The sequence below is a fragment of the Pseudorasbora parva genome, chromosome 4 (assembly GCF_024679245.1).
Source record: "Pseudorasbora parva isolate DD20220531a chromosome 4, ASM2467924v1, whole genome shotgun sequence".
Taxonomy (NCBI): domain Eukaryota; kingdom Metazoa; phylum Chordata; class Actinopteri; order Cypriniformes; family Gobionidae; genus Pseudorasbora; species Pseudorasbora parva.
In genome coordinates, this window is record NC_090175.1 from 55,928,880 (window position 1) to 55,952,133 (window position 23,254).

General features: G+C 36.7%; 1 protein-coding gene across 1 annotated transcript; it reads left to right on the forward strand.

Moving 5' to 3' along the window:
- Positions 1-19,951: 19,951 nt before the first annotated feature.
- On the forward strand, positions 19,952-22,336 carry LOC137074185 (small integral membrane protein 11-like). Its single transcript, XM_067442868.1, has 3 exons — positions 19,952-20,095; positions 21,898-22,112; positions 22,211-22,336. Exons 1-2 carry the CDS (start codon positions 20,081-20,083, stop codon positions 22,084-22,086), a joined length of 204 nt encoding a protein of 67 aa, XP_067298969.1. The 5' UTR covers positions 19,952-20,080; the 3' UTR covers positions 22,087-22,112; positions 22,211-22,336.
- Positions 22,337-23,254: the final 918 nt, after the last annotated feature.

Here is a 23,254-nt window from a genome sequence, read left to right on the forward strand (position 1 = left end):
ACTCTAAATAATGCTGGGTTAAAAACAACTCAAGTTGGGTTGAAAATGGACAATTGGGTTGTTTGAATGAGTCCATTCACTGGGTTCAAACAACCCAATTTCTGGGTTTGTCCATTTTCACCCCAACTTGGGTTGTCTTTAACCTAGCATTATTTTAGAGTGCATATTCATGCAAAAATAGGAGATGCATTACTTCTAAGCTGAATTCTCCTACACAAACATTCAGTCAAACTGCAGTTGACCTCGGTCAGAATAATCATTGTGTTTTACTGGAACACTCTCAATGGGGTTACATAACACAAACATGTTTAATTTCAGCTCATGTGCATGTGAGAACACGGATTAAAACCTTACAGTGCTGCTCACCTGGAACTAACAAACACTTCTGGAACACGCAGTATCTTAATGCATTTAATACAACACATATCTCTCCGTGACTAAAAATATCTCCCTCTGAAGATCCTGACCTGAAAGATCAAACACAGCTGGAGAACGTTAGATGAGCTAAATGTCTTGGCCAACTGTAAAAATAATTCTGAGCAGGAATGAAAAAATGGGGACAAAACATTATACATTTAACATTTCCAGAAAATAAACACTTGATTCCACAACAACATAAAAAAGGGAATTGTGGCTTATTTATTATAATTGTGAAATGATCTCACAGTTGCAAATCTGTATTATTTTTAACTTAAACTATTAAAAGTAGTTTCCGTTAACTGAAATAAAGCTGAAATTTAAACATTAAAAAAACGTAGATGAAAAGTAGAAATATTGGCTGGAAAATTACGCAAATGAAAATAAACCTGAAACCTGAAAACATAAAAAATACAAGCGAATTCACAATACCAATATAGTGTATAAATAATACTAAAACAACATTGATGTAAATGTATTTATTTCTCACATATGTGATTTTATTTATTGTTTTATTCATTATTTATTAGGGTTTCCATCAGGGAATCACCATCATTGTCATGAACATTGTTCATGTTTAATGTTATCGACAATTAAAAATGTATTATTTCCTTCAGCTGAGACACTTCAGATGTGCAATTTATCGGTTGTCGACTTTTAAACATAATTATCATTATTGGTCAAAATGTTAATATCTCAAAATTATATTACAATTATATAAAATCTAAAATTATATAAAACATTTTATTTAGATTTATCAGCCGATGTATCGGTTATCGGCTTTCAAATATAAAGAATTATTGTTATTGGTTTCAGCCAAAATTTTAATATCAGTGCATCCCTATAAAAAGGATCTCAAATTTATATGCTTTATTATTTAGATTTAATGGCCAATATATCGGTAATTAGGTTACAAATATATAGAATTATCATATCGGCCAAAATGTGTATATCGGTGCATCCCTATAAAAAAAAGATCTCAAAAATATTATTATTTAGATTTAATGGCCAATATATCGGTAATTAGGTTACAAATATATAGAATTATCATATCGGCCAAAATATTCATATCTCAAAATTATATTACAATTATATAAAATCTAAAATTACACTCTAAAAAATTCTGAGTAAAAAACAACCCAATGTAGGGTCAAATATAACTCAGCAATTGGGTTGTTTTAACCCAGCAATTGGGTTGTTTTAGGCAAATATTTAACCCAACCATGGGTTAAAACAACCCAATCGTTGGGTTATTCCATATTTGACCCAACATTGGGTTAAAACAACCCAGCATTTTTTAGAGTGTATATAAAACATTTTATTTAGATTTATCAGCTGATATATCGGTTATCGGCTTTCAAATATAAAGAATTAATGTTATTGGTTTCAGCCAAAATTTTAATATCAGTGCATCCCTATAAAAAGGATCTCAAATTTATATGCTTTATTATTTAGATTTAATGGCCAATATATCGGTAATTAGGTTACAAATATATAGAATTATCATATCGGCCAAAATGTGTATATCGGTGCATCCCTATAAAAAAAAGATCTCAAAAATATATAAAAAGTATATCAAATCATTCAAATCCGATTTATCGCCCGATATATCAGTTATCTGCTTTCAAATATAACGAATTATTGGTGATCTGTATCAGCCTAAATGTTCATATCAGTGCATCCATAGTTTGTATAGCAAACACCTAAACGTTCAATAAATTGTATAAAATGGCACACATGTGAACTCTTTGTCATTCTGGCTTGATGTGGCTCTCCAGGGACTGTGAAGGAGATAGAGGAAGTAAATATTGTGTCGTGTCCCTGAAGTCCTTTCCCATCTGTGGGAGCTTTTTCAGCACAGAGCCCTTCTGACCTGCGGCTTCTATCGGCTCATCCTTCGGGGAAAAGTGTGCTGTGGTTCATGTTTGGCTTATCATTGATCTGTTCTGAGAGTCACGACTGTCTCTCGAAGAGAAAACGAAAGTGGTTTCTGAACATGTGATTAAGTAATAATCTCGCACATCTCAGCCCTTTATAAAAGGCTTTCTAGTCTGGAATTTGTCCAGAATAATGTATTTAAATCCCAACCTTTACTGTTATAAAGTAATCTGCAAAGCTTGTTTCAAATCCTCTTTCAGCATCATAATCTGTTCCATATACAAAGCAAGGATGCGTTTCTTTAAATGTATGACGACAGTGATTAATGTATCCCAAAATAAGGCCAAGATGATTTAAAGACGAGAGCGAATCTGCTGCTGTGGGAAACGGTGACCTGTTAGAAGGATAATAATTCCTCATGGATGGAGCAGCACCAGTGGCTCTCAGACTCTGATAGTTAAAGGGTTAGTTCACCCAAAAACAAAAATTATTTCAATACAATAATCTTACAATGCGACGAAAATCGTTTTTGTGCACAAAAAAAATCAAAATAATGACTTTTTTCGGCAAGTTATTGTCTTCCGTGTAGGTCTCGCTCCTCCTCTTCTGGGTCATGAACGGCGGAGCTGCGTCAAATTCTCACGCATGCGTCGAGTTCACGTCAATAACTTGGTGGATAAAGTCATTATTTAGATTTTTATGCGCACATTAACTATTTTTGTCGCATTGTAAGATTATTGTCCAGCCGCTGTAGTGAGATGGGCTGTGTGTCGATGTGTTTAGGGCCTTTATGGGTCTTGTGAGTGGGAATGGACTGAATGCCAATGGAGGCCTATCTGAAGCCTTTCTCAGCTTTACACTAAAATATCTTCATTTGTGTTTTGAAGATGAACGAAGGTCTTACGGGTGTCCAACGACATTAGGGTGAGGAATTAATGAAATCATTTTCATTTTTGGGTGAACTAACCCTTTAACATGTCAAAATCACGCGACTTCTGGTGTTGTGCCATTGCATGAGCAAACCGGCATATTTCTGCTCTCTCCCTGTCATAGTCAACATGAAAATATAACTGTGGATAATTCATCATGGCACATTATTCTTTATGATTGACCTCATCAAACCCTCATATTTTATAATAACCTCTCATATTTACATGCATATATATATATGAAAATGTAACTAATAAATGTTTCAACAGCATGTCTCTGTATCTGCAAATATTTCTGTGCATGTGAACAATCTGAAGAATTTTCTACAATTTGAACAGCATATTTTAGTATTATGGCAAAGCATGAGATGAGAGTGTTTTTCATTATGCTCAACAGTGTGTATTTGGTTAGACAAAAATCTGGTAATATGAATGAAGTGTTGAAATTTCATGCAAAAATGTTGATTTTGATAATGCTATAGGTTGCAGCGCTTCATTTTGCAAGATATATGAGGTATTGTGCAGTTTGGGTGTGTGGTTTTTTGAATTGTGTTAAGTATTTTGATAAAACCAGCGTTGTTTGCAAAATTGTGTATTAGGAATTGGAAAAAAACTGTAATGATAACATTTCTTTTGCCTATGTCACAATATAAAGTAAATCCTTCCCTGCCTACAATGTCATGTCTCACTCAGAAATAGGTCAGTACTATCACTTTATATCATCGTGTTAAATCCTTGTATTACAGTTTTTTTCCTACTTACTACAACTACTTACACACAAAATCATTACTTGTGAGACAATTTCTAAAACCTGACACTCAAACACCAGAACCACACACTAATTATCGGCTTCCATTTCATCAAACACTTTTTGCAAAACACAAACAATTCTCTATGTAGCACACAAAAATCCAAGAGGAAGTATCTTGATATCCTTTTCCAAACATGACCAATCAAAATGCTTCACTAATTCATCATCAGTGCCTCACACAAACCCCTCGTCTGTGCAAACACTCATCGCTTTACTTAACACCAACCAATCATTACTTTAGAATAGGTCAAAGGTCAAGTTATAGGTTTTGAACAATGGATGAAATCAATGCAGACAGATTAAGGGGAGTTGGACACACACACACACACACACACACACACACACACACACACACACACACACACACACACACACACACACACACACACACACACACAGTACTGTATTCTAAAGAATATACTTTTGGTTTACATATGTTGTTCATAGTTTTGTTGCTATGAATTCAACAGTAATGTTTGGCCTAATAAAAATATGCTTTGGTTTACAGTGTGCTTGTTACTCGTCTCATCAGATGGCTTTCACTGTAGATATTGAAATGGAGATATAAGCCTATGAAAGACCAGAGAGCTTTAGATATAGAACAGAAATGTTTGCCATTGGATGGAAATGCTGTTAGAAAAATAATAATTTTACATTGCATTAAATCTAGAGATGGCCAATATATCGGCCAGCATATCAGTATTGGCCGATACATTTTTTTTTAATTTTATTTTTAATTTTTAATGTTATCGTTATTGGCCCAATAAGACACTATTGGCCAACTAAAAAAAAGGAAAATACTGTTTCTGTCTATCATATCGGCTACATAAAATTATAATTCTGTGTTTGGGTCATGGCTTTTAATGGTGAGACTTTTGTTTTTGTAATCAGGCTCTCTAAAATTATAGAACATTTTGGATTTAGATTAATCAACCAATATATCGGTTATCGGCTTTCAAATATAAACAATTATCGGTTATCACATCGGCCAAAATATGCATATCGGTGCATTCCTATAAAACAGAATCTCACAATGATATAAAAATGATATAAAATCAAAAATGGTATAAAAATTTGGAGTTAGATTTATCTGCCAATATATCGGTCATTGGTGTTTAAACATTAATAATTATCGGTTATGGATATCGGACAAAATCTTCATATCGGTGGATCATCCAAGGATCTCAAAATTATATAAAATCAAAAATTTGGTTTTCGATTTATCAGCTAATATATCGGTTATTGGCTTTTAAATATAACGAATTATTGGTTATCGGTTAAATTGTCATATCAGTGTATCCCTAATGAAATAATCTGTCTCAGTGATTTCTGACGGCACTCCTTTAGACGATGCTATACGATTTACTGTATATGACATTCCCATTTATGCAGAATGATTCAAGACATGGCCTGAATATCACGTCATTAATTACGATATTAAAGATATTAAAGGTCTCTGCATCAAAGAGACGCTCACGAACATCTATTTTACTAAAGTACAGGATTCATATTTTAAAAAGAATTTGCCTGCCACAACTCTAATTAAAATCTACTAATGTTAATTAGACGCTTGTGGCCTAAAGAAAAGGCGGGATTCTGTTAGTTAATTAAGTTTTTAATCATTCGAATGTTCCTTATATTTATACAACAGCCTTAAGGTTTCACAGCTGATCAGAATCAAACCGATGTTTCTTTTAGCAGCCAACAGGGAACGGTCTGACAAGCTTTCACAAAATAGAACGTTTTTAAAACTTACACACAAAATGGATGCTTTGAATGTTCAAAGAACATTCAGAAAATAACGTGTAGCTTAACTGGAACATTCACAGGACTTTTTTTTTTTTTTTTGCTGGGTTGATTAGATTAGTTTAAAATCTTTGACAAGCAACCACCCAGAATCTATGTCCTAGAACCCGCCCAGAACAGTCTGTGACCCATTTTCACATTGTGACCTGCTAGTTATAAGCCACTGGAATAGATCACCTGTATTTGTGTTTGCGTCTGCATGTTCTTCTCTCTTTCTCTCTTTCTCTCTTTCTCTCTCTCTCTCTCTCTCTTTCTCTCTTTCTCTCTCTCTCTCTCTCTCTCTCTCTCTCTCTCTCTCTCTCTCTCTCTCTCTCTCTCTCTCTCTCTCTCTCTCTCTCTCTCTCTCTCTCTCTCTCTCTCTCTCTCTCTCTCTCTCTCTCTCTCTCTCTCTCTCTCTCTCTCTCTCTCTCTCTCTCTGAATGAGAGATATGGATTAGTGCTGGATGTGTCTGAGAGCTCAAGGGTGCTCATTAAAGCAAACTAGCACGCTGCTCTTCAATCTAGAGATGCAGGGTGTGAATGTGGAAGGATATTGATATGTGTGTGTAATGTCCTGTGTAGCAGGAGATGGTGTGTGTCGAACAGCAGGAGAGCTTCTACGAGGATCGAGGGGTCGAAACGTGACGAGAATAGTTTTTGTGTGCAAAAAAATAAATAACGACTTATATAGTGATGGCCGATTTCAAAACAAAGATTCGAACCGTTATGAATCAGTGAATCGATTCATGATTTGGATAGCGTGCCATGAATCAATGATCCAAATCATGAATCGATTCACTGATTCGTCTTTAGTGCCTTTATGGGTCTTGAGAGAGGAAATGACATTGGTGTCAATGAAGGCCTTTCTGAGCCATCGGATTTCAACACTAATATCTTCATCTGTGTGTGAAGATGAGCGGAGGTCTGACAGCTGGCCAACCACAGGAGGAATTCATGACAGAATTTTCATTTTTGGGTGAACTAACCCTTTAAGTATCTGAGCATGCAGCTGTTTTTCTCAAAGCACTTGTTTATGGTGTGTGTGTGCACACAGGCTAATGTCTGCATCTCTATGACCCATTTTGGTTGAGTGGATCTCCGAGACTCATGGCCTTCCCAGCGGAGCACAGGTGCGGATCCGAACTCTGGACCATCAGGGGGAGTCGCAGCCCCTCGGCGCTCGCAGTGTGTGTTAAAGCCACACGTGCTGCATCAGCCCCTCTAAACTCAACACACCACTAACCAACGCTCATGGGCCAAAGTACTAATGTGCTTAAATGTTCAAGTTAACACTTTACATGAAGACATCTTAATTAAATAATGGAAAAAGTGTTATTTTAAGATTCAGTGTTTTTTTAGAACAAATATCTAAAGATTTTAAAATCAAAATAAACTGTTTTTGCTATAACTGCACAATTCTCACAACTGCACACACAAAATGCAAAATGCCTCACAACTCCTTCAAAATGTAACACGTCATTCAACATGCCATAAACACGTCAGAATGAAGCATTTCCATCAAATGGCAAACACTTATAATAGTACATTTTTGGATATAGCATGTAAACACTGTTCTAAATCTAAGTGTGTGTGTGTGTGTGTGTGTGTGTGTGTGTGTGTGTGTGTGTGTGTGTGTGTGTGTCCCACTCCCCTTAATCTGTCTGCATTGATTGCATCCATTGTTCAAAACCTATAACTTGACCTTTGACCTATTCTAAAGTCATGATTGGTTGGTGTCAAGTAAAGCGATGAGTGTTTGCACACACGAGGGGTTTGTGTGAGGCACTGATGATGAATTAGTGAAGCATTTTGATTGGTCGTGTTTGGAAAAGGAAATTAAGATACTTCCTTTTAAGTAATTGTGTGTAAGCGGTTGGAAAAAACTGTAACATAATTATAAGTGATATTATATTTTTTTCCCATCTGCTTACACACAAAATCATTACTTGTCACATAATTTCTGAAACACACACACACACACACATGTTTGTTTTTGTGAATTGTGGGGACATTCCATAGGCGTAATGTGTTTTATACTGTACAAACCGTATTGTCTATCCCCTTACACTGCCCCTAAACCTAAACCTACCCATCACAGGAAACATTCTGCATTTTTACTTTTTCAAAAAAACTCATCCTGTATGATTTATAAGCATTTTGAAAAGTGGGGACATGGGGTAATGTCCTGATATGTCACCATTTTCTGTAATACCTGTGTCATACACATGTTATTATACACATTTTTGTCCTGATATGTCACAAAAACAAGCACACACACACACACACACACACACACACACACACACACACACACACACACACACACACACACACACACACACACACACACACACACACACACACACACACACACACACACACACACACACACACACACACACACACACACACACACACACACACACACACACACACATATGTTGGTCTATGTGGTTTACAGGGACTCTCCATAGGCGTAATGGTTTTTATACTGTACAAACCGTATTTTCTATCCCCTTACACTGCCCCTGCCCCTAAACCTACCCATCACACACACACACACACACACACACACACACACACACACACACACACACACACACACACACACACACACACACACACACACACACACACACACACACACACACTGCCCCTAAACCTACCCATCACAGGAATCATTCTGCATTTTTACTTTCTCAAAAAAACATCATTTAGTATGTTTTTAAGGCCGTTTGAATTATGAGGACATTTGATATGTCCTCATAAACCACATTTATAGTGTAATACCAGTGTAATACCCATGTAGTTATACATTAACATTGTGTTTCCATGTTTTCTGGGGACTTTCCATAGGCGTAATGGTTTTTATTCTGAACTGTCGATTTTATCCCCTTACACTGCCCCTGCCGCTAGACCTACCTATCACAGGAAACATTCAGCATTTTTACATTTTTCAAAAAACATCACTTAGTATTCTTCATAGGATGTTTTCCTAATGGGGTCCAAAACATTTCCCCACAAGTAAGGACAAGGATTTCGGATATTGCCATCTTTGTTAGGACATTTTGTTCCCATAACGTAGGGTTCACCAGGCCACATACACACACACACACACACACACACACACACACACACACATGCATGCACACACACACGCACACACACACACGCACACACACACGCACACGCACACGCACACACGCACACACACACACACACACACACACACACACACGCATGCACACGCACACGCACACGCACACGCACACACACGCACACAAATTGTGTTCTTTACTGTATTCTAAATAATATACTTTTGGCTTATATATATTTATGCTTTTGTTGTATGCTACTGTATTGAACCTATTGAACTACTGTTTGGCCTAATAAATATTTTCATTGGTTTACCTCTCATCAGATGACCTCCACTGTAGATCGTTGTATTGAAATGTAGATATAAGCCTATGAAAGACCAGAGAGCTTTAGATTTAGAACAGTGTTTACATGCTATATCCAAAAATGTACTATTATTGAAGTGTTTTCCATTTGATGGAAATGCTTCATTCTGGCATGTTTATGGCATGTTGAATGACGTGTTACATTTTGAAGGAGATGTGAGGCATTTTGCATTGAGTGTGCAGTTTTGAGATTTGTGCATAGAGTTTTGAAAAAAAGGAGACATCGATTTGAAAACGTGTGTAAGCAGTTGGAAAAAATATGAATAAATGAAAATATGAATTAAATTACTTCAAAAAAGGAAAATAAGTTTTTGCTGTCAATCCCAGAGTTAAATGAACACCCCCTCAGTGTCCACACTACAGGCTGTGAAAAGTAACTCTGAAGCAGGGTTGAAGTTAATGAGATAATTAAGTGATAACGGACCATTAGTGGGGTCACCTGATGCCAATAAGCAGAACTTCTAAAGGAAAGAGAAACAACAAGAACAGAAAAAAGAGACACTTAACAACTACAACAGACGTCCAGCCTTTACACATTATTACACTTATTATTAACCAGTTTGACTTTATTTTTTGTCATACATCTACAAAAGTTCTTATTGTGAATTAACAGAAGTTTAGATATTAATGTTAGATGGATTTGTTTTTCAAGTCACCATTATAGTGATCAGTGTTTGCTTTAGTTTGGCTATGACCCTTTCCTTTTTAAAAGTAGTTTTTCTCTGGATGCTCCAGCTTTGTGTTTATAAAGCACATCAGTTATGGCAAGATAAAATATGACCTTGTCACAATGGCCCTCATTTATCAATCTTGCTTAGAAACGGGTGTATATGTTGGCGTAAGATTATGCTTACACTCCTCTCACCGCCTGATTTATGAAGCTGTGCACACCTCTGCAATCCAGGTGTACGCAATACCTGCCCTTGATAAATGCCGCGGCTGAAAACGATCATTAGAATAACACGCCCATATATATTCAAGTCTCCGCCTCCTCCACGCCCTGATTTTACGCCATGGACAAACAGAAGACGGCAAAGAAGCGAAACTTCTCCGTGGAGATCGGGCGTGCTCAATCATCTCACTAGTCCACTAGTCAGGGCACTGATTAGGACATAAGTCAATGGGCTGACTCGCTGATCAGTGCCCTGACTACTGAACTAGTGAGATGATTGAGACGCGCCCATCGAGACCATCACCAGGGAAGTGGAAAAAAACCCCGAAATTGTTTTATTTGGGAGTTTAAAGAGTGGGATTAAAGGCACCTACAAAAACAAAATATGGACCCAAATTACGAGTAGGCTACTCTTAATAGTGTAGAGGTTGAGAAGCGCACTCCAGCTGTTTAACGCTGTTTAGATGATAAATTACCATCACAATGCATTATTTTACAGCACGTGTTTTGAAACAATTAGCTTTTAATTTCGTATCACGGCACATGTATTGGGGTGTACAACAGTGATGATGGTGTGATGTGGAGTACCATTCATTCACATTAATAATAACATGACTATTTGTAAGATTTCTTCTTCTTATTATTATGATTATTATTCTTAATGACGCTTGTTATTTAGAAGAAGAATGTCGTTTTTATTGATTTTATTATTATTTAAAAGAAGAAGGTCATTTTTATTATTTTGTCAGTCTGAATTATTTTAGTCCCAGTCCGTGCGCAGCTGCTGAGCCAGGCGAGCCGGTAAAGCGCACAGGCTCGCGACTGGAGGAATACATATGCCTACAAATCAAACGCTTTGGTAAAGTCACACAAATTAAACATTGACGTTCATGTTGCACAAAAATAAACACTGAATGTTGTTGTTGTGGTTTTTAACAGTGGGTCATATAACATATCTTGTCACTGCGTTTTGTGGTGTTAGGAATAGTTTTTCTGCGCATTTTCGCACTAACTCAAACGTGCGTACACCGCCTCCTGAGCTGGCGTAGGATTTGAGCGTGCCGTACTCCAACGTCCATATTGATAAATCTCAAAGTCACCGTGGGTTTGGGTGTACGCTGGATATTTGGTGTACGCACTTTTGATAAATGAGGGCCAATATGTTTGAGGCTGCATTCCTATAAAAAACTAATTCGATTTAGATTTATCTGGCAATAAATCGGTTATGGGCTTTCAAATATAAAGAAATATAGATTGGTCAAAATTTTCATATCGGTGCATCCATAGTAAAAACGTGATGTCATGACTTATTGATCATATCATTTTTTCCAGGGTTACATATACTTGCAATGCGGATATTATTATTTTTTCTGAAAAATTTATCAAAATTAAGTGTGTTTTTGATGTAAATATTTTTCTTTCCAAAGTTTATTTTTTTAAAGCATGAACTCACTCAATTTTACATTTTTTTAAACATCACGACTTTATATTTTAAGTAATTATGCTTCTCAAGTAAATATATCGATGTAAGAATGCTCCAGGAAAACAAGACACGGTAAGAAAATATATTTTTGCAGTGCATAATAAAGGCATGGAGTTTTGAAAGAGTCACATAATTGCATATTACCAGTTTTCTTGAAATGTGCTTATATCATTTCTGAAATGTCAGAGCATTTCCATATTATCCACACAAAAAGGTCCTCCTTTTGCACCATTACATCTGAGAAACAAATACATATATGACGTATATAAAAAGCATCATTCAGGGATGAAAGGAAGCTGCTGTGGACCTGTGAGTGGTTTATTTAGGGTACATCAGTTTTCGACTGCATTATCAAGCTCACTTCAAAGGCTTTGGGTGAAATGTTGGAGCACCTTATGGTTTCAGTACAGCTAAAAGTGCTACAGACTAAAATCACCATGCATTATGCAAATGTTCTCATTATCAAACCTAAAACAGCCCACATGTATGTATACGGAGGTTCGCTTTGATCATGCATGCGGGCCGATAGATTACAAAAATCCCAATAGTACACACATTGCTATTTTTTGCATTATGGTCCATCAAACTCTCTGTAGCTCCAAGAACTAGCGAGTTGAGTGAGCAATGGAAAAGCATTATTATCCATAACTAAAGTTAAAACCATAGAAATAGAAATAGTTAGAGGTAAACTAATAGAGGTAAATAGAAATAGTTAATAGTTACACTATATTGCGAAAAGTTTTGTGACACCTGAACTTTAATGCCATCCCATTGTTAATCCGTAGGGTTTAATATGGAGTCGGTCCACCCTTTGCAGCTCTAACACTTCAACTCTTCTGGGAAGGCTTTCCTCAAGGTTTAGGAGTGTGTTTATGGGGATTTTTGCCCATTCTTCTAGAAGCGCATTTGTGAGGTCAGGCACTGATGTTGGACGAGAAGGCCTGGCTCTCAGTCACCGCTCTAATTCATCCCAAAGCTGTTCTATCAGGTTGAGCTCAGGACTCTGTGCAGGCCAGTCAAGTTCCTCCACACCAAACTCCTCATTCATGTCTTTATGGACCGACGCTTTGTGCACTGGAGCGCAGTCATGTTGGGACAGGAAGGGGCCGTCCCCAAACTGTTCCCACAAAGTTGGGAGCATGAAATTGTCCAAAATATTTTGGTATTCTGAATCATTAAGAGTTTATATTTTGAGTTAGCCCAACTTATTACAGTGTATTGTTCCTGCCTGCCTGCTTCTGGAACAGATCCTGAAAGCGAATGTCCAGTTTGCAATGAGAACTTCATTAGATTTGAACCTGTTAAAACGGAGACCTCCAATCTCCCATTGCTCACCCTGACGAAAACAAAAACAGCTCAGCTGCGCAAACGGGCAGATGTTGTTTTGCAAAGACTCAAAAAAGGCCCCGGTTTCCCGGAATCCAGTGTTATTTTACCCAGCGTGCCGAGCGCTGGTCTCCCTGTTGAGCGCAGGTGCCTGTGGAGTGAAGGGAGGTCACGAACGGAGAACGCAAGACATTCTGCACACACCGTATCTCGCGCTCTGTGTTTGTTCAGATGCACTGATAAACTCTTCCTCCCACAAGCACTCCTACTGATATTCATTAGCGCTTCACGTTATGGCTCTGAGTGCTTGAGGCCATCAATAATAATCTGAATGCATTTTAAATTTCCTCAACTATTTTACAGTATTGATCGATCTTCATGTGGACCGACAGAAATCCATCTCTAAATAAGCTTTCATAATAAATCAACTGGCGTTTGCATAGAAAGTTGCTTCTTTTATTTTTTCAAAAGGATGCAAGTGTGTTTTTAGGTCATTTTTAAGGTTCCTTCAAAGTTATGAACAAACATTCTTCCAGGAACATTAAGGCAAGACACCCCAGGTGAACAGGTAAAAGATAACACTATACTCTCCCAGTTGATTGATGATTTTAAGAATTGCAAACATTTTATAACTTTTCTGAAATGGTTTGTTGGATGGTAAACGAAATATTCCCTTAACATGCACCGAACCAATTAAAATGTTTAAAGGCTCGATGTTTAGAGCGTTTAGAGAACATTCAGAAATTACATTTTTTATGACTTAAAGGGTTAGTTGACCCAAAAATGAAAATGATTTCATTCATTCCTCACCCTCATGTCGTTGGACACCCGTCAGACCTTCGTTCATCTTCAGAACACAAATGAAGATATTTTAGTTGAAAGCTGAGAAAGGCTTCAGAAAGGCCTCCACTGGCATTCAGGACATTCCCACTCACAGGACCCATAAAGGCCCTAAACACATCCACACAAAGTCCATCTGTCACGCCCTCACAATCATCAGTCACTGCCACGCCCACTCGTTCCCCATCACCATCATTCTGAACACCTGGGCACCATCACCAGTCACCACTATAGACCCTTTTACAGCCCACGTGATCAAAGAGTTGCGCGCGCATTTTGGCAACGGAAGTGGTGTTGTTCCCTAGTTGTTCTAACGTGTGAGCAACTCCGAAAGTTTATCAAAACGGTTTCCCAGCATCAAAATGTATTCCCAGCATCTGGCTGTTGCGTTTTTGGTTGCACTAATCGCTATTCCACCAATGGGCTTAAGTTTTATAGAATTCTGACAGGATCACGGCCGTTTCAGAAGAACCGGCGGTACGCAGGCGATTAAATGCATTGATTGTAAGACATAAAAATGCTCGCATAAAAAAAAATCATTTGTAAAACATTTACTGCACTTGAAACTTAATTATTTATAATAAACCTCCCAACATTGGCTGCCACTGGTGTGTATAATGTACCCCCACCCCCAGATTATCATATCAATAATCACAGTACTTATCAACTTCATTTGTAATGATTTTATTAATAGTTTAATTGCAAAATAACCATCTGAGAAATGTATGCAAGCAACATAGTTGCTATTAAAGTACTAACGTTATAGCATTACAAAATTAAACTTTAAACAGAAGTGTCGACACGAATCAATAACATAAAACGTAAGGAAAATGATAAATGTATGTCTGTGTGAAGGATAAGAATAAATGTAGAAAATTGTATTGGACATTTTGTACATGCCCACAGACAACGTATTCATAAGCATCCAGTGATTTATATGCTTGTCTCGGGTGTACACGCTCGGGTTCTCAACTATATATCCGACCACTAAGTTATATCTGGCCATCTGCTAACGTCTTCTATCCACTCCACTATAGTACGCGGATCTGGTAGCCGAATACCATTTGATAAAGTCAACTTTTTAAAATAACTTTCTCGGTTTGTGTTGCTTAATCCGCTCACGTAGCTTGACATGCTGCTGATTCTCGCCACAGGTTGTTGCCAAAATGCGCGCGCATACGTTGCTACGTCATCATTGTATACAAACAGTAAAAGGGTCTATATCAACCCGGCTCACCTTCACTCCCATTGTCTGGTCTTGCACCGATCCCATCATCAACTACCTAGCCTTCATAGGAGCCCTCATCTGTATCCTTCTTCAGCGCCGGCGTCATTGTCGTCTTCACCTTCATCGTCTTCATCATCTTCATCATCTTCATCCTTTGTCTGAGTGTCACCATCCCTCTAAGTATCACCTGTGTCTGAAATCTCTAATAAAACTTGCACTTGCACTAATCCCTCTGTGTCCTCGTCTGTGTCTGACACATTTACATTTATGCATTTGGCAGACGCTTTTATCCAAAGCGGCTTACATTGCATATTTAAGGAACACTTTTTACATTTTTGTCAATTCTTGCTTTCCCTGGGAATCGAACCCATGACCTTGGCATTGCTAGTGCCTCGCTCTACTGGTTGAGCTACAGGAAAGCTAAATGGCTGTACGATCATTTTACAATGCGACGAGAATAGTGAATGTGTGCACAAAAATCTAAATAACGACTTTATCCACCAAGTTATTGACGTGAACTTGACAAATGCGTGAGAATATGACGCAGATCCGCCGTTCATGACCCAGAAGAGGAGGAGCGAGACCTACACGGAAGACAATAACTTTTTGGTTGCAAAAAAATCTAAATATTCTCGTCACTTCGTAAAATTATTGTCCAGCCGCTGTAGTGAGATGGTCTTTGTGTCGATGTGTTTAGTGCCTTTATGGGTCTTGTGAGTGGGAATGTACTGAATGCCAATGGAGGCCTATCTGAAGCCTTTCTCAGCTTTACACTAAAATATCTTCATTTGTGTTCTGAAGATGAACGAAGGTGTTACGGGTGTCCAACGACATGAGGGAGAGTATTAATGAAATAATTTTCATTGTTGGGTGAACTAACCCTTTAATGAGAACCTTGGCAAAATGTTCTTAGACCACAGCAGCACAGGGTTTGTGAAAATTCATGAATCTGGCTGACTGGAAAGGGTTCTTCTCAAGAGCCGGTCTGTGTTTTGGTCTATCGTTCCCATTACCATGCTACGCAGCAGAATTGATTTTTAACATGGTTATTGCATTATAGCATGTTGATCTTAGGCCAACATTACTCTCATTTTCTCCCAAATGTTTTGAGGATTTGTCACATGGCTTCCAGCACCCTCTCTGAGTGACTTCATGCTGGCTGTTCTCAGAAGTGACATCCTTTATAGCTACATCCCCAACTGCTGATGTCTGGACCGGTCTGGCCATTTCAGTCACTTAAACGTCAAATCTCTGAAATGTGTCTATATACTCTGAAGCAAACACAAAACAAGGCAGAACTTTTGGTTGAGTCAAAAGACATTATTTTCCTGTGAAGCTGCTTTGAAACAACATGTACAGTATAAAGGTGACATGATTTTATAATATTTTTACAACCTTCATATCAATACACCTGCATTAATATCAATATATGTGCATTAATGTCAATATAAGTGAATTAATGTCAATATACATGCATTAATATCAATACAGGTGCATTAATGTCAATATCAATCAATCAATCATCTTTATTTATATCGCGCTTTTACAATCACGATTGTGTCAAAGCAGCTTCACAGTGTTAAACAGGACAATATTGCGACAAAATTAGATTTGGCTGTACAGTCGTTCTGGAGAAAAATGTGATGTTATCAGCTTATTTTAATTTATCATATAGTGACAATGTGGGCAGATCAGTATTGTAGTTTATAGAATTAATTATAACCTAATTCATACATTTTATTTGTAAATTTAGTTGAATAACTTTGATCATAATTTCAATACAGGTGCATTAATGTTAATATAAGTGAATTAATGTCAATATAAGTGAATTAATATCAATACAGGTGCATTAATGTTAATATAAGTGAATTAATGTCAATATACGTGGATTAATATCAATACAGGTGCATTAATGTTAATATAAGTGAATTAATGTCAATATAAGTGAATTAATATCAATATAAGTGCATTAATGTCAATATACGTGCATTAATTTCAATACAGGTGCATTAATGTCAATATAAGTGCATTAATGTCAATATACGTGCATTAATTTCAATACAGGTGCATTAATGTCAATATAAGTGCATTAATGTCAATATAAGTGAATTAATGTCAATATAAGTGAATTAATATCAATATAAGTGCATTAATGTCAATATACGTGCATTAATTTCAATACAGGTGCATTAATGTCAATATAAGTGCATTAATGTCAATATAAGTGAATTAATGTCAATATAAGTGCATTAATATCAATACAGGTGCATTAATGTCAATATACGTGCATTAATATCAATACAGGTGCATTAATGTCAATATAAGTGCATTAATGTCAATATAGGTGCATTAATGTAAATATAGGTGCATTAATGTCAATATAAGTGAATTAATGTCAATATAAGTGAATTAATATCAATATAAGTGCATTAATGTCAATACAGGTGCATTAATGTAAATATAAGTGAATTAATGTCAGTATAAGTGCATTAATATCAATATAGGTGCATTAATGTCAATATAAGTGAATTAATGTCAATATAAGTGCATTAATGTCAAAAAATGTTCATTTTAACAGTATCTATGCCAGTACTTCCTGTTTAATAGCTGTATCTTTTGGATAAAGGAATTCACATTTTGAAACATTTGCGTCCCACAGGGTCAAGAACTCAGGGCTGAAGTGACCTGTATTTGTGTAAGTGTGCAATTACACTCACCATCTAAATAACTGACGTCAAATTCACATGCAAATGACAGTCTATATTTATGTGTGTACATATATAGACCTATTTTCACAACCTCAAGCCCCTAAACGTTACACAGCTAACTCTAGCGCTGTAGCGCCATCTGTAGGGCTCCACTGGGCTCTTCCTTGGGTTTCCTCGTTACATTTCGGACAAAACCCCCTAGATTATTATGATCATTCACACATTAGCACCAACCGGATGCCATAAGACACTGCAGTGATTTATTTGCAAGTAAAACTGTAAATAAATGTTACGTCCGTTCCTCTTCGCCACCTTACAGAGGATGTATTGTGCTGAAGAAGACACGAGGACTGGAGGAGGATTCAATTAAAGCGGAGGAGGTGGACGGTGCTCATTATGACAGCAGTGTAAGGGGGTGGATGTTTCACAGTTTATGCATTTATGTTCGCATGTGCACATGACATTTCAGACCCATGGATATCTGTGGGTGTTTCTGGCTTCAGTCGACACAAAGACAATAACTGATGAAATCATTTATAACACATGAATCCAAATCAGTGAAGAAAGGGCCTGGTGTTGGCACACGGAAACCGACATTTGCATGTCCAGATCTTTTTTTTCCAAGCAGTGCTGACATCATGGAAATTCAGAAATGTGAAAGGTCACACTAACCATCTAAAGCAACCCATATTTCAGGGTTTGAGCAAAAACATGACAGATAGAGAGAGATAAGCAAACTCCACAGATATTATCTAGTTACAAAAAATAAAGATTCACAAAAACCCTTTCACAGACAATTGTAATGTTGTCGCGCCCTCTGAAGGGTACTTTGCTATAAAACATGTACAAAAATTACATTATATTCTATTAGCCTATATTATACACAAATATTCAAATGCCAGTATTAGACTTCTATAATGTAATGTAATATAATATAATAAAGGCTAATATAATATAATGGCACTTATAAAGGGTAGGCTACTTTGCATTTGCTATAAAAAATTAAAATAAAAAACACAAAAATAACATTAATACTGACAAATGAAAATGTGAAAATTTTCCAACAATGTAATGTGTGCATAAACCATTAATATAATATAATATAATATAATATAATATAATATAATATAATATAATATAATATAATATAATATAATATAATATAATATAATTAATATAATATGGGCTAATATAATTTAATATAGGCTAATATAATAATTTTAATGTAATATAATATAATATAATATAGGCTAATATAATATGATGGTACTTATAAAGGGTACTTTGCATTTGCTATAACAAATTTCCAAAAACTATATTAATACTGAATTTTTTTTCCAAAAATGTAAAGTGTGCATAAACTATTAATATAATATAATATAGGCAAGTATATTATAATAAAATATAATATAATTAATATAATTGTTCAATATTCTAAAATATATTTTTGTTGTATTATCTTTATGTGCAATAACGATATGTATGTATGTATGTTTAATTATATATTTATTAATATATTAGCCCTTTTAATGAAACACAATCCTTCTATAATGTTCGCCAGCTTTCTAGCACTGACCTGTGCCTTTAAAGGAGAGCTATTTCGTGACCTGGACGCGATGCGGGATTGGTCATGTGGAGAAATCAAACCATTGGGGGGCAAATGTTGTCAAATAGTTATTATTTCGTATGAAACAAAGTTTATTCTTCTAGGGGGCGCTATATGGCACAAACACACTGAGCTGCATACACATCTCAACGTATTTTTGATAATTGGAGCCTAGAAAGTACAGCATTATAATAATCTATTCAATCCAATTATTGAGATCGTATATACAAGTAAAAAATATCACAATGTTTTTAATTTAAATTATTAACGTAGGACCGTAGGTTAAATTAGGTACAATCTCACAGCGCTGAGGAAAGTACGATGTGTCACGTGACAAATCTCCAGCAAATTCATCATCAACGTAATATCCTATCAAGTGAATAATTGAACTCTTGGACAGTTCACACCTAAATTAACAAGTACATTAAAGATTATTGTGATTTATGTAGGTTGAGTGCCTTTATATGCTATCAGGCTGATCGGGTATATTATGCTGCTAGTACATTAGCTAAGTAATACAGACATTAATGATCATTATAACGTCGCTCCGCCTCCTTTAGAATTCGGTGTCACTCTAGTTTCCGCTCTACTCATTAATTCGGCTCGTGTGATCTCGACACGCCCCCAGAGGTCATTTTACTGTCCCATATGGCGATTAAATAGAAGAAGCTCGAGCTCAGTTCAGTGTTTACCTTATTTCAACAAATCAAGTCATCATGATCAACTGGCGGGTAAGACGCATGCAGTTATTGTGAAATATTAAAAAAAATGTTGTTGTTGACGATTCCTCAGTAATACAGTATTTACGCTAACAACAAGTAACATTACCGAGGTGTTTTGAGTGTGTACTGTGGTAATATGTTCTTAAGTATACCATAATAGTATACTTATATGTTTGCATGTATAGGGTGTGTGTGTGTGTGTGTGTTTGTGTGTGTGTGTGTGTGTGTATACTGTATGTATATATATATATATATATATATATATATATATATATATATATATATATATATATATATATATATATATATATATATATATGTGTGTGTGTGTGTATATAATATAATATACACACACATTTGTATGTGTGTGTGTATATATGTATATATATGTGTGTGTGTATAATATAATATACACGCACATTTGTATATGTGTGTATGTATATATATATATATAACTATATATAGATATTACATATCTATCGAGTAGAGTATTTATAGAACACCATGTCTAAACACATGAAAGAAAACAGAAAGCGCTGAGAAAGCCTACATTGTGTCCGAACATGATGGTGCATGTCTTAAACCCCAGTGTTCTTGCGTCGGGCACTAAATGATCCTCCAAGTGTGTGTGTGTGTGTGTGTGTGTGTGTGTGTGTGTAAGAGCAGCTGCTCTTGTCATGCAGAAACACAGTCAGACACCAGAGACTTCTAGAACCTTCTATAACCCACCAAACTGGGCTGGATGTGAGGGAAGGTCTTAGTTAATCTCATCTGTGACACGATACTTTATATATGGCCTGTTCAGATAGTTCCTGTAGTCCAACTTTTATCATGGTAATCATAGTATTATTGCAGAACTTTAAACCAAATTTCACGTTTATAGTGCAAGTTCTTATTAATAATGACAAGAAAAAGTATTTGATGTTACGAAGAGTTTCTCACATATTTCTAAAATTCTTACACAAGGACGTCAAACCTCAAGACATCACAAAATCCACTGATACTCGCTGTCAATGTCCCTCGGATGAATGATGTCACTTCCTGGAGGCTTGTTGTTTTGGAGAGGGTGTTTAAAAAGGTTGAACATGATGGAAAGTTATATTAAGGATCATTGGGGAAAAAAGTTCCCAAAGGAATTTTTTTTTTTTTTTTGCAAAAATGACAAACAACAGAATAAAAATATATATTTTAAATTGACCTCTATGTTCACTTCATAGCAATTTTGTCTATATATAAAAAACACTAATACGATTTAGACAGGTGAAGTAAATAACACTGATGATCTCTTCATCACCGCACCTGTTAGTGGGTGGGATATATTAGGCAACAAGTGAACATTTTGTCCTCAAAGTTGATGTGTTAGAAGCAGGAGAAATGGGCAAGCGTAAGGATTTGAGCGAGTTTGGCCAGATTGTGACGGCTAGACGACTGGGTCAGAGCATCTCCAAAACTGCAGCTCTTGTGGGCTGTTCCCGGTCTGCAGTGGTCAGTATCTATCAAAAGTGCTCCAAGGAAGGACCAGTGGAGAACCGGCCACAGGGTCATGGGCGGCCAAGGCTCATTGATGCACGTGGGGAGCGAAGGCTGGCCCGTGTGGTCCGATCAAACAGACGAGCTACTGGAGCTCAAACTGCTCCAGAAGTTAATGCTGGTTCTGATAGAAAGCTGCCAGAATACACAGAGCATCACATTGAGTATAGTGTGGCAGTCAGGGTGTACATGCATCCATCTGTCCATCCATGACATTAATGTTAAATTGGTTTCCTGAATGCTTCTCATCCTAATAGTGTGTGTAACTTTTGTGTTCTCAGGCTTTGGACAATGTGCCGTTGCTGCTGTACATCCTGGCGGCGAAGACGCTGCTGCTGTGTCTGGCGTTTGCTGGAGCAAAGATCTACCAGAGCAGGAAAGCAGATGCTGCTCTGAAACAGCAGATGGAGATGAAGAAGAAACTCGCACAGCAAACGCAGGAGCTCATCGACAGCAAGAAGGACGACTGATGTGTGGGATTCATGAGGAGAAGCAGGTGATGAAACGAACAAACGTGAGCGCAGTAATCAGTGTCAGATGTGTGTGTTTACCAGCGTCTGTGTATGTGTGTGTGTGTGTGTGTGTGTGTTGCAGGAGCGACGTGTGGATTCAGCCGCTCATCCGTCTGTCTGCTGTCCAACTCAACACGGATTGTTTTTTATACAGAGTTTTTATTTATTATCTCTGACGTTTGTAAATAAAGTTTTTGTATGTATTTCATCCTTGCTGTGTGTTCGTAATTTAGTTTAAATAGCTCAGAATTCATGAGTGAGAATTTTTTTCCCCTTAAATGCAATAAATGGTAAAATACTTCATGATATTTTTTTTCTGCATGCACTTAAATTACATAAACATGTGTATGTCTCAGCAGCAGGTGGCGCTGTTCAGATCCCGTCTGTCAGCTGAACACTGAAACATGAGCAGGACAAGGTTACATCGACCTGTTAAACAATACACTCAGTGCTTTCTGGACAAACACCTGCTGTAAACGACTCTCAGAGAAGAGTCCGTGAAACGCCTGAGGCCTGAAGCCCATCAGAAAAACACATCTGTGTGTGTGTGTGTGTGTGTGTGTGTGTACACAGCATTTAGGCGCAAAATTGAATAAATCTGGATATTAATACTTTAAAATCTGTTACAGTACATATTTCACCCCAAATCATAAAAAAATATAAATGGTTAATTATCTATCTATCTATCTATCTATCTATCTATCTATCTATCTATCTATCTATCTATCTATCTGTCAGTCTATTCATCCATCCGTCAATCTATCCATCAATCTATTCATCCATCCGTCAATCCATCCACCCATCTGTCAATCCATCAATCTATCCAGCCAGCCATCCATCCATCCATCAATCTAGCCATCCATCCATCCATCTATGAATATGACTATATTAACTATATTCATTAACATATTTGTTGTACAGTGCAAAAATCCTGAAACGTATATATTTGTACACATGATAAAATATCTTTCTTTGATTCGGGGAGAAATATGGCATGCACATATTGGCTCTTGAATTATACGTACATTTTCAAGCAAATTGAGAAGTAACTTGAAAAAGTTCACAGCATCTCTGCCCGATGCGTTTCACTGTCCTGGCGTCACTCAAAAGCAATTTTAATCATGAA